Raw genomic sequence first — 13,087 nt, 5'->3', positions numbered from 1 at the left:
TCTTCCTTTCTTGTATTCAGCATTGGGGAGACACAATCACATAGTACTTTTTTGAAATTGCAGTACTGAATTTTTAATAATTGGTATTTTTCTTCAGCCTTTTATTTTGACAAATTTCAAACCTCAGAAAAGTTGAAAGTATAATGCAATAAATACTCAAATATTCCTCATCTGGATTCACTAGTTGTTCCCATTTTGCCATTTTTGCTTTATTTCTGTCTCTACATCTGCATCTATGTGGACACACTCACACATTTTCATTTCGCTGAGTCATTTGAAAGTAAGCTGTAGATATCATGGTACTTCAACCCTCAGTACTTTATTAGGAAATACTTTATGGATTATTTTGACTTTTTTCCTCAAGTTTACATTCATGTTAAACATTTTTGGGAAGAGTACTAATTACTTGATTGGTCTTGTGTTCTTGTCATTGCATCACCTCAGAAGGGACATAAATGCCAGTTTGTCCCATTATTGACATTGCTAAGTTGAATCATCTGACTCTCTCCTTTTGTGTGTGATGGATCTCTCTGCACTGCAGACACGTTTTTCCTTTTGCAATTATTAAGTAATATGTGCTGTGATAATTTGAGATCCTATAAATTTCCTGTTCCCTAAGAATATTTCACCCCATGATTTTAGGATTCGTTGATAATCCTCGCATGGGTCAGTTGTTAGACCAATGGCTGTAAAATGATGATGTGTCTAATTATTTTGTTCATTCTCCATTCTTTTTAAGCATCACTGTGGATTCTTTGGTCATCAGCACCATTACCATCATTATTTTTGACGCTAAATTGTCCCAGATTTGGCTGATGAGAGCCCCTTCAGGCTAGCTTGTGGGGTCCCTTTAACCTGTTCCCATCATTCTTTGAGCCCTTCCTTTCTTTCCAGTAAAACAGCATGTTCGAGGATCATCTTTACTTTCTCTTCCTCAGACCCAGAATAAGCCATTTTTTCCCCCAAGAGTCCTTGTTCCTTTTAGTAGGAGTGATATTTAGTGAGTTCCTTTTTTTATATCAAAATTATTTTTCATCATAATTTCTTTCTTTATGGATTGCACAGGAGGACTGTTTTAGGAATGACTCGCTTTGCCCACTTGAAGAAATCCAAGGAGTCAGAATCGTTTGTTGTCTTTCTGCCTCGTTTGATCACAGAGCCGGGCCTCGTGTTAAACTTCAGCGCAACCGCCCTGAGGAACAGCGTGGTGAGGATCGTATGCCTTTCACCCTCCTCGTCAGTGACACCCCAGCTCTTGAGTTTTTACGTTACCAGAGTCTTTCCACCTCAAGAATATTGTTTTAGAACAAAAGTTAATTGGAATTCACTATTAAGTGACACACATATGCCATTCAGTGCTTTTAGTAGGGAGGTGTCCACAGGACAAAATAATGAATAAACTCGAAGCAGACAGAAAGTGCATAAAACAAATACATTTTATGATGTTTGTATTTAATTCGCAACCTGTCAGCAAAGAAAGTATTCAACTGCAAACAACCGAGAACATCTTGACTAACACATGGTGAAACAGGAGTTAGTTTGCTTCATAACGAGCAGTCATAACGAGCAGCTCAAAGGAGAGAAGTCTCAAGCTGGTGAGGTGGCTCTGTGATGCTGTCGTCAACCAGGCTCTGTCTGTTCACTCTCCCACTTCAGCGTGTTGACTCCTTCCTGTGTGTGCTCCTCTCATTGAGCTCCGGTGACAGGAAGAAGGGCAAAGGGACGGAGGTGACACCAGCAGACTTCCGTTCACGTCTCCTAAGTCTCCTTGCCAAAGGACCATGTTCCATATGATCTGAGTCGTAGTTTATATCCTCAGGCACTCATTAGGTTTCTTAGGGATGACGTCCTCAGACTGTTTTGAAAAAATTTTTTACTTCGAAATAATTTCAACTTAGAGAAGACTTTCAAGAATAGTACCAAGAACTACCCCAATAGCCCTTCACAAAGATTCATCAGTTTTTAACATTTGCCACACTTGCTTTTTTATTTCCCCTCTCTCTCTTTCCACACACATATTTTTATGAGCCACTTGACAGTCAGACATTATGCCCCCTTGCTTCTAACTGCTTCAGTGTGCATTTCCTAAGAACAATAACATCCTCTTACATACCAGAGTATAATTACCAAAATCAGAAAATGTAACATTAATCAGAATAATGTTATCCAGTCTGCAGTCTGGATTCAAATTTTTCCAATTATCCCACTAGCAAACTTTATAGCAATTTTTTTTTTTCACTGGCTCAGGATCCAATTCAGGATCTCGCATTGCTCTGTCAGGTCTTTTTATCTTCTTTAATCTTCTTCAGCCTTTCTTTGCCTTTCATGGTGTAGAGATTTTTGAAGTGTGCAGGCCATTTTTTTTTTCAAGAATGTGCCTCGATTTGATTCGTGTGATGGTTCCCCGTGATTAGATTCAGGTGATGGATGCTTTGCGGGCAGATCTCTGGAGTAACGCAGTGTCCTTCTCGGGGTTTTTATTGTCCTTTCCCCATCTCTAGGTGAAATACTTTGTGGTGAAGAACCCTTCCTCTCTGCCAGTCTCCTTGCAGCTCCTGCCTATCGCCTTGTATCCTAAACCTGAGGCCGCAGTGCGTCTGCTCCACAAATGGTAAAGTCCCCGGGCAGGGAACACTTTCTGATGGGCCGTTTGGGAAATCCTGTTAAGACTTGAAATTCTTTCAAGTCCTTCACATTTTTCACCCAGGACCTGTGCTTGGATGCACATGGTATTAACCCATGTACCTTGGGCACCCTGCTCCTTGGTACATATAACTTGATGGAAATTTCCAGTTGTGTTTGTTACGTGGCATCTTTAGCGTTACTATGTCAAGTCCAGTTCCCAGCAGAATATTCTTGTCTTTGTTCAGGGAACCTTTACAATCATGATCTTTCACATATACTCCTAAAATTTAGAATCTACATCATGATGATCTCTGGGCAGCACAAGAAGTGAGTTTAGTGTTTTAGTGTATTTGAATCTAGTGTTGTTAAAGAAGATAAGATGAGCGTACTGTTAGTTCATGTCTGTTATATCTTATTTTCACGCAACAATCACAGTTTCACTTAGAATGTTTCCTCCTTTTGGCTTGGTTGGATCTGCTCTTATCCTAGGGTTTCTCAACTTCAGCACTGTTGACATTTTGGACCAGATGATCCTTTGGGGGACGAGGGACTGTTCTGTGCTCTGAAGGATGTTTAGCAGCGTCCCTGGCTTCTACCCAACAGATGCCAATAGGACCTCCCCAGCTGTGGCAAGCACAGATGTCTCCAGACATTGCCAAATGTCGACTGGGAGATAAAATTGCCCTTGGCTGAGAATCGCTTGCTATCAGGTTCTATAGCCATGAACCATTTGGAGAAGAAAAATTGCTTCACATTTAGAGCTTTTGTCACCTTATGCTTCTTTACATTCTGTGCTGCCAAAGCCATTCATTCACAATATTTACGGAGCACTTACAATATGTCAGGTACAGTTCGGGGGGGGGCTGGGACACAGTAGTGACGGGACATGAACTGGATGTGTGTGCAAATACACATGCTCACATATATATAAACATGTATATGTGCACACATATATTATTCTTTCTTTATTGGCGATCTGAATGCTATTTTCAACATTTGTTTCTTTATAGGTTTGGCACCGATCTGCAGATGATTAATTTCACAACCGGTGAATTCCAGCTCACCAAAGCTTGCCCCTACCGGGTAGGATATCGTCTTTAAACAGAAAAAAGAATGCTGACGAACCAGACACGTAGCATATGGGCCTCCCTGATTTATGTTTCAAATGTCTTTGCGTAATACATGTGGCTCTCTTATTTTTATATTCTAGGCATTAAGTATACATAGCAGGTTTTTCCAATTAACTAATGCAGCAGGAGTCCACGGTTCATGTTAGCCTGTAACGTATTTTAACTTGATGATTTAGATTCAAGTGAGTGAAGAAATAACAATTGAATCAGAGCTATGTAGAAAACCATAAAACTTGAGACTCCAGAATGTATAATTCTTTTAAGATTCCTTGGCCCCTCTCAAGTTCTTTTTCAGGCAAGATAAGATAAAACCAAATACATTTAAAAAAAAAATCTCTTAAACTGGCTTCATGTTTGTAGCCAGTCACCCAATTTCCATAATGTTCACCACACCTATAAAAAAGGATTTTTCTGGGGGCCAGCCCCATGGCGTAGTGGTTAAGTTTGGTGCCTTCTGCTTTGCCAGCCTGGGTTTGCAGGTTTAGATCCTGGGTGCAGACGTACACCACTTGTCAGCCACGCTGTGGTGGCAACCTACGTACAAAATAGAGGAAGATTGGCACAGATGTTAGCTCAGGGCTAATCTTCCTCAGCAAAAAAAAAAAAAAAACAAAAAAAAAACAAAAAAGGATCTCTCTGAAATTCTTAAGCCTCTGGACACTCATGAGGTCTTGCAGAACTACTTCAGAGAAGGAATAAACATGTCAGGTGGCGAGGATCATTTGACTGGGGACTTGGCAGCCTTGTGTCTGAGTTTTTGCTCAGTAGTTCTGTGGCTCATCGTGTGTAGCTGAGTGTTTTTCTTACAGGTCTTCTATGTATGAGATCAATTTAGAAGTGGAACAGCTGTTAAAAAAAATACACATGTACACATATGTGCATAACTGTATTTCTAATACTCACACATATTTAAATGCCTCGGGTTTATTTTTCTTTCTTCACACTTATCCTTCCAACCATGTACTATTGGCTTTAGGTTAATGTGAATAATAGGAAGAGGGAGACCACAGATAATCTCCAGCTAAGAGTTAAAACTAATCAAAGCAACTTTTTAACTAGATTTTTAACAGAGATGTATTTACAGTAGGAAACACATGAATAGCAAGCGTTCCTCTCTCCATGTCAGTGGTCTTGTTCTTGCTAGCAGCCTGTCCTGCTCTGTCCCTCTCATTCTTCTCTCCACTGAGCAGTCTTCTGGGGCTGTTGGCGGTAAATTAGTCCAAACTAATAAGAGACATTTTCCCTTACTGGCATTGCATCATATATGATTTGAAATTCCAAAAAAAATACTAGTTTCTTTCACATATAAATATTCTATTCAGATTTGAACAAACGGTGCAACTCATTTGGAAAAAGTTTTTAATCTGTGATTGAAGATTTTCCCCAAGAATATTATACCTTTTGTGATAAAGGAAATTATTACCTTTGTGAACTTATTACATTGACAGCAAGAATAGTTAATATCAATGCCTTTGAGACTCTTAAAAATTTAACTTAAAATTCTTATTAGAACTCTTTGTCATGTAAAGGAAGGCCTACATTTTAATTTTGTTTGTTTGCTTTTAGAAATGTAGTTCCTTTGGTTTAGAGTATGTGGAAGTGGACATTCAAGGTTCCAAATCCAGAATCTTCCATGTTCTAGCTATGTGACCCTGGGTAGATTATTCAACTTTTCCAAGCTTCGTCTTTCTCATAATAATGTTTGAAGATTCAATAAGTTTTATAGAATGTTCAGCATTCTATATACCTTATTATATTCCAGTACCTGGCATATAAGAACCATTTAATAAATGGTGCTGTTATTATTATAGTTTTAATACTAAAAATCAGCATTCAGTATTCATATTACATGTCTAAAGCAAAGTTTCTCCCTTCATGAAGTTTATAATTCTAGTGAAAATAAATCAAAAAACATCACTGTTTCTTCTTTCAGGTAGCATGGGAAATTCTAGAAATAATTGAAGGATAAAACAAATTTAAAAGAAACAGAACAGAGGAATATTACCACACAGATTATATGATTAGAGCTCTAAGAAATTAAGTTGTCTTTAGTGAGGAGGAGCTAGGAAAAGCAGTGCCAAGAGGGGAAATGGTAACTAAATCTTGAATGTTAAATTCAGAACACAAGCTTTTGTCAGAGAAAGCTGGAAATCTTGGAGAGAACAGAGGAGGATATGAATGAAGAAAGATCCTTATCCTGAATGGAGAGACTGCATGTAATAAAGATGATATCTGTATAACCTTCAATTCAGTGTTGATGAGACTTTGGGTTGTCTTGCAGTGGCTGGGTGGTGTGGTCAGATCCCTGGGGCATTCAGGCAGACGTATTTGGTCTGTTTTCAAAGTGATGTTTTACAGTCAGAGCACCTTTGCATAGACGGCTTCTAGCTCCAACTCCCATCCAAGCCGGGAAGCAAGTCCCCTTTCCAGTGTCTATGTCAGGTTGTCCTGCAGCCTCTGCGTATACTTCTCAGCTATGACTTGGGAACTGATTATTGGGGTGAACTCTCAGGATAAACGAGTTCAACAGGTTGATGAGAGTGGTCAAATCTGGACACTAAAAGAAAGGCTGTCATGTTTGGACTCTAAAATGCACGTAGTGCAGACAGAAGCTCACTTTACGGGAATTGTTTAATTGCATTTATTAAATTTGCAGGGTATGCATTCTGAAGAATCCAGGTTTGGCATCCTCCACTTAGATTTGCAGCCTTTGGAAATGAAAAGGATCGGTGTAATTTTCACGCCAGCTGACTATGGAAAAGTGACCTCACTCATACTAATCCGGTAGGTGTGTCCCTGTCACGGAGTCTGTTTCTTTCTTGCTGACTCTGCATCTCTTTCTTTCAAGAATACCTAATCTCTTTAGCTGAGAGTTGGCATGTCCATCTCAGTCAGGCCTTCAGGGATGAGGCTGTGTTGCATGTTAGGACGAGGTGGTGGCTAAGAAGAGAAGCTACCTGAGGAGCACACTTAATCCGCCTGTGCCTCCATTTCCTCTTTTGTAGAATAGGGAGTGTGTGCCCTTCTCTCCAAGAGCGGCAGTCCATTTCACTCAGCATCTCATCTGGTGTTGTCACAGAGGGCAGAACACACACATGAATGCACACACCCAAGCACATGCACACACAAGCACACACACATATTTACTTCTCTGTCCTTAGCTCAGAAAAATAATTGAAACCCTGCTGTATACATTTTCATTCTGCAATATTTGGATTTACAGCCCTCTCTTATCTGTCTTCCTTCTGGAATTCTCTGGACGGTGGACAATAGAATTCTCTGGACAAAAGGACAATAACTGAAACAATGCTTAGTTGAGCCTGTTGGCTCTTTTTACTTCTTTTCTTTCCTCTTAAATGAAAGTTATTGCTAACTGATTTAAGCAGCTAAATGTTTTTCATTCTTTAAGTATTTTTCATCTTTAAGTAGTCTTTATTGAGAGTCTTCTTTCAAAAATTTACAGGAAATACAGATCTATGTTGAAGCTCTCTGCAGTGGTGAGAAGTCTAACAAATTTAATTTTTAATAAATGACATTTTAGGGTTTTTTTTTAAGTTTTTCTAGTGTTAGATCAGTTGGCAAAAACTTCCTTATTCTGGACTTGCTTTAATGTATCATATGTGTTTGTTCTTGTGCAAGTGAATGCTACTAAAAAGAAAATGTACTAAAATAGAGTTCTTGAAAGAGTTTGTTCTATTAAGCATTTTAACTAAGACTGCTAATGCCCTGTTGGCAATGTGTTTTATTTTAAACCCGTTCTCCATTGAAGAACAAAGGTCATAGGAAGTGCAGAGAGAAACTTGACCTCATCCCAAGTTAAACTCTCAGACTGAAAAAGAAAGTCTAGATTTTTGAAGTTGTTTATTTTTGGTGGTTTCTATATTGATAGACAATATTTTTCTGTAAATAATATCAATCATCTAACATCACTTAAAGGCTTTTAAATGGTTAAATAAAGGTTTTTAATCCTTTAGATAAAGATGTAAAGATATCTGTATATTTTGCATAGTTAGAAATGGATTCTCTCTCCCCTCCTATAGTATTTACATTAATGAGGAGTGGCTTTTGGTCCAGTCTGCATCATTTAGACATCATCTTCACTTATCTTATTTCTCTTAATGAAAAGGCAGAAAAGCTAGTCTGAATTTCTGTTTGACCACTAAAAACTTGAGTAGATATATGTTATTTGTTGGATGACATTTTAAGTCTTTGGTTGGAAAAAAAAAGTAGAATTTTATTTCTAGAATTATCCCTAAGGCAGAATTTCTTATCGTCACAATTGAAAACTCATTAATTCACCCTGTAAACAATTTTTATCAATTTGTCTAAATTTGTAGGTGTTTCTCTGTGGCCCCCGATTTATTTCTTCAGGTTTTTTCTTTTCCCGCTTGCCGGTCTGATCACCACCCGGGTGGCTGGTGATTAGAAACACATGGATTTATGTTGTGGGCTGAGACTGGACAGTGACCCGGATCGTTCCCTCCTTGCTGTGGTCAGCTTGCTTTGACTCTACCAGCCTTGGCAGTTTCCATTGCCCACGAACGCCCCTTATTCGTGAGATGGCAGGAGATGCCACACTATTTAAATTGATTTTTTTTGCAAAACTTTAAAAATGTTTTTGCTCAATAGGAATATTTAAATTCAAGTGCCTTGTATCTCGTGCCTCTACTGTAATGCCTTTTTCTTTGCGTCTCCTTTCACTACAGGAATAACTTGACTGTCGTGGACATGATCGGCGTGGAAGGATTCGGAGCGAGAGAGTTACTGCGAGTGGGCGGGAGACTTCCTGGCGCGGGTGGTTCGCTCCGATTCAAGGTGCCCGAGTCCACGCTGATGGACTGTCGGCGACGTGAGTCCATGTGGCGATCTTCTGACGGGGAGGCTGGGTGCGAGAGCCCAGAGCAAAAGGGTTCTATGAGAAGAATCTTAAAAAATGACAGTAAATTCGTTGTACTGATGCAAAGGATTAGATGAGGCAAACATTTGAGCATGTACAGGCTGGTTGGTACTGCTTAGAACATTAGACTTAAATATTTAACCCAACTTAAATGATAGATATAAAGAAAAAGAGGTAATTGTTAAATTACCAGTAGAGTATCAAATATTTAAGGTGACTAGTATGACACTGTTAATTTGGTTATCAGTTACTTAATCATAGAAAATCACACCAAAATGATGAATGGAGAGAGACTGAAGGTGTGCTAACCAAGAGCTTTATGCAGTAGTGGAAATATTCTGTATCTGTGTCATCCAGTACAGTAGCCACTTGCTACATGTGGCTAATGAGCACTTGAAATATAGCTAGTGTGACTGAGAGAATCGATTTTTAAGTTTATTTAAATTTAAGTAACCATATATGTCTAGTGGCTACTGTATCAGACAATGGCAGATTTAGAAATTTCTAAATTATACATGTGTTTAAATATTAAATGCTTTTAAATTAACTTATATTAGTTTCAAGAACTTCCTTAAGAACTAAAAAAAGCTGAAACAGTAGATGTAAAATGGATTTTGGTACATTCTGTCTTGTTTTCCTGTTATTATTTTTAATTTCTGTGGCACACTGAAAGTGTTTTAGAATAACAGTATGTTTCCTGTGGTAAAAGCTGATTGGTGAAACTATTGGATAATTTATAGTGCTATTTTAATGCCTGATTGGAATTTTTTTTTTTAAGAAAACTATGCTAAATGAACACCAAGTTTGTCAAGATTTATTAGCCATTTTGCATTCAGAATTCTTCATCAGAGTGTTCATTTTCCCATTCATTCATTCAATAATTTAGAGTTGACTTTGAATGATAGAATTAAGGAGTAATATAAAAACTATAGAACCAGATAAAATATTAGTCTTTCTATGCGATAGATTGTGGACTATAAATTTATAGGAATATTTTAAAGTTGTGATAACTCTTCCTTTTCTAACTCTCATAAAATGTGCTCTCATTTATTGTTGAAGATTTAACTGCTTACTTCATCTTAATGTGGTGTGTGTTTGAACTGTGTTTCCAGTAGCTGTGATGGATTTACACAGAAGCACATACACCCTCTTAGCTGGCTCCTGTTCAGTGGGAGTGAGGATCCCCAGAGCAAAGGGTGTGTGGTGGTTAGTGGTAAATCCAAACTGTTTGGCTTCTGAGAAGAATAAACGTTTGACCTTAGCCTATAATAAGTAAAAGAGCAAAGAAGAGATTTTGATTACTTCTGGTACCTAAGCAGATCATTTAACTTAAGAAAAATCTTGACTAGTTAAGTATTTTTGTTGTATTCTGATAATATAACTGAATCTGTAAGCATTCTAGAAACTAGATAGAAATGCTTTGAGCTTACATTGATTTTTTTCATTTTAATAATCATGGTTTGTTGATTCAGTAAATTATTTTAAATAAAATTTGCAGCTCATATATACTAAATATCACTTTTCATCCTTACTAGAACTGAAAGACAGCAAGCAAATTTTGTCTATTACGAAGAGCTTTAAAGTTGAGAATATCGGACCACTTCCTGTAACTGTGACATCTCTGAAAATTAACGGGTATAATTGCCAGGGTTATGGATTCGAAGTGCTAGATTGTCATCAGTTTTCCCTGGACCCAAACACATCCCGGGATATCAGCATCGTGTAAGCCTTGAGCTTTAATCTTATTTAAGTTTTGTGATGCATTTAACGTAATGTGGGGGATCAAAACCTTTTTTCATTGGTAAGAAATCTTAAGTTGTTTTTATATAAGTATTTCTCTTACAGAAGTAAGAAGTTTTGCTGCCATTATGATTTTGTTTTGTTCTTAAAACAATTAAAGTTCTTCAAGGTGAATCTTTTGTCATCAGATTTACTCCAGACTTCACCTCTTCCTGGGTCATCCGGGAGCTGACTCTGGTAACGGCGGCAGACCTAGAGTTTCGCTTCACTCTCAATGTGACGCTCCCTCATCACCTGTTGCCTCTGTGTGCGGACGTGGTCCCAGGACCCAGCTGGGAGGAGTCATTTTGGAGGCTCACAGTCTTCTTTGTCAGGTAAGGGACCACCTTCTCCACTGAGCAGAGAAGCCGTCCAGGCGAGCTGCATGAAAATGTAGATTGCCTGGGTATAATCGAAGCATGTGAATTGAGTGGAATTTATAGTGCTTTGAGAACGCTGATGTACATCAAACAGACAAAGTAGTCACTAGTAAGCTTTAAGATAATAGTAAACTAATTGTGAGAGATTCATAGGATCTAGAAGCATGATAGACAGTTGTGCTCCATATGTGTTGGTTGTCAGTCACAGTCGAAGATACAAGTGTTATTCTTATCAGCTCAGTGCAGTTGCATTTTGAGATTAGAAGACTAGAAGGACCCTTTTAGAGTGATTTTATCCTGGAGGTGTCTTTAAAAATTGAATTGGACAGTTGACTTATAAATACACATATTTTTAGAAACTTTTTTTTTTAATCTCAAAGAAATGTCAGAAATTATGATGTCGTACATCTTATGGAATTTTAATACAGTAAAGCTAGTCTTTTTAATGCCAGTCAGAAGCATGCAGTAAAGAACCTTGTTGCTTTCCTCCTCAGTTTGTCCCTGCTGGGTGTGATTTTAATAGCCTTCCAGCAAGCACAGTACATTCTGATGGAGTTCATGAAAACGAGGCAGAGGCAAAACGCTAGCTCCTCTTCACAGCAAAACAGCGGTCCGATGGACGTCATCGGCTCCCACGCTCACAAGTAAGAATTCTTGGCGGGTGGGGAGAGTTCTCACCTTTGAGATTACTCGTTTCTGATTTCATTTGAAGGTAATATAAATTTTTATTCCAAATTTGTTTTTGTAAAGTTTTCTTTAAGTCATTGTGTGACGGCTATAACATTTCTTTTATTATAAAATAGACTCCACATAAGGACTTAGATTTTGAAACTCACGGAGCTTTAGAAAAAGGAAAAGTAGAACTCCTTAATACACACAGTACCAATCACTACCTCTTTCTCATGGATTTGGAAACAGGGGTAGAGTTTTATTCCGTTTGCCTTTATGTTGAATGTTTTTCTTCTTAAATTCAGAAGCAATTGCAAGAATTTTCTCGATACCTATGGCCCCTCTGATAAAGGCAGAGGGAAAAGCTGCCTTCCAGTGAGCACGCCGCACAGCAGGATCCAGAACGCTGCCAAGAGGAGCCCGGCTACCTACGGTCATTCTCAGAAGAAGCACAAATGCTCAGTCTATTACAGCAAACACAAAGCCAGCACATCTGTTGCCAGCAGTGCCAACACTACTACTGAGGAAAAACAGACTTCGGCCCTGGGCAGCTCCCTGTCTGCCCCTAAGGAGGACGTGTGCACTGATGTTATGGGTGAGAACTGGATAAACCTCAAATATGCAAGTGGCATAAATGTCAACCTGCAGAAGAATTTAACCCTTCCCAAAAACTTACTAAATAAAGAAGCAAACACACTGAAAAACACAATTGTGGTCAATCATACTTCTTCAGAATGTCATATGAAGGAGGGAATACAGACATGTATGTTTCCTAAGGAAACGGACATTAAACTTTCAGAAAGCGTAGCTGAGCTCAAGGAACAGGAGCTCTGTCCTCTGAAGACGCCTAAGAAACTACCTGAAAATCATTTGCCGAAGAGTTCACCTCAGTTGCAGTCAGACTTGCCAGAAATTTCCAGGAAAAATAATGGTAATCTTCTTCTCTTTGATGATTCTTCCCTCCTGTTTGTCTCCAGTCTGTTTTTAATGGAATTTGTTGTCACCCGTGACTTTAGATTTAATTGCGGATGCTGAATTTTCAGTTCATGCACAAAGTTTTAGGAAAGGTGTAAATGTTGAAATAAGGTTTGTAAGATGAAAAGTTTAGGGTGAGGCACCAAGGCTTTAGAATGTCATGGCTAAGAAGTTTACTTTTTAGTCCATATGTTTAGAGGGATGTGAAATCATATTTGATTGTTGGGAGGACTCCTTTTCCTAATTATTTTTCACCTTGCTTTTCAAGACTATTTGCAGAAATTAATCAGCCCATGAAATGTGTCTGACTAAATAAAAGTTACCAACTTCCTATGTTTCACAACTCCCACCATCTCATGCTCCTTGGCCCTAGTTCTTCACTAATTGTGTCCCTTGCTTAAAAGAACACAGATGTTCTCTTGTAGCAAATACAGTTAATGAAAATGCAAGCAAATCTAGACTAGGCAGACTACCTACCTGTAAAATTCGCGTTAGTCTTTACCCGATCCCTGTGACCTCTGGTATAAGAGCCTGTGCCTATTATTTTTGTCCATCCTGACCATTTTAAAAAGCACATTTCTGTTCCTGTTAGAAGTGAAATTTTGGACACTTTTTAATCTGGAAAAATTATT

At 38.4% G+C, this 13,087-nt stretch overlaps 1 protein-coding gene across 3 annotated transcripts in view; it reads left to right on the top strand.

The window, feature by feature from the left end:
- TMEM131L (transmembrane 131 like) overlaps positions 1-13,087 on the top strand; it is a 150,195-nt gene that overhangs the window by 107,116 nt on the left and 29,992 nt on the right. For all 3 annotated transcript variants that reach the window (XM_005607805.4, XM_070257673.1, XM_070257671.1), the window contains 9 exons: positions 1,066-1,207; positions 2,502-2,611; positions 3,636-3,708; positions 6,412-6,539; positions 8,462-8,604; positions 10,188-10,374; positions 10,581-10,766; positions 11,306-11,455; positions 11,786-12,411. In XM_005607805.4, coding sequence (XP_005607862.4) covers positions 1,066-1,207; positions 2,502-2,611; positions 3,636-3,708; positions 6,412-6,539; positions 8,462-8,604; positions 10,188-10,374; positions 10,581-10,766; positions 11,306-11,455; positions 11,786-12,411 — 1,745 coding nt within the window. The remainder of the gene's footprint in view (positions 1-1,065; positions 1,208-2,501; positions 2,612-3,635; positions 3,709-6,411; positions 6,540-8,461; positions 8,605-10,187; positions 10,375-10,580; positions 10,767-11,305; positions 11,456-11,785; positions 12,412-13,087) is intronic.

The sequence above is a fragment of the Equus caballus genome, chromosome 2 (genome assembly GCF_041296265.1).
Source record: "Equus caballus isolate H_3958 breed thoroughbred chromosome 2, TB-T2T, whole genome shotgun sequence".
Classification (NCBI taxonomy): domain Eukaryota; kingdom Metazoa; phylum Chordata; class Mammalia; order Perissodactyla; family Equidae; genus Equus; species Equus caballus.
The sequence above is the reverse complement of the archived record's forward strand: the minus strand, read 5'-3'. Positions and strand labels throughout refer to the sequence as shown.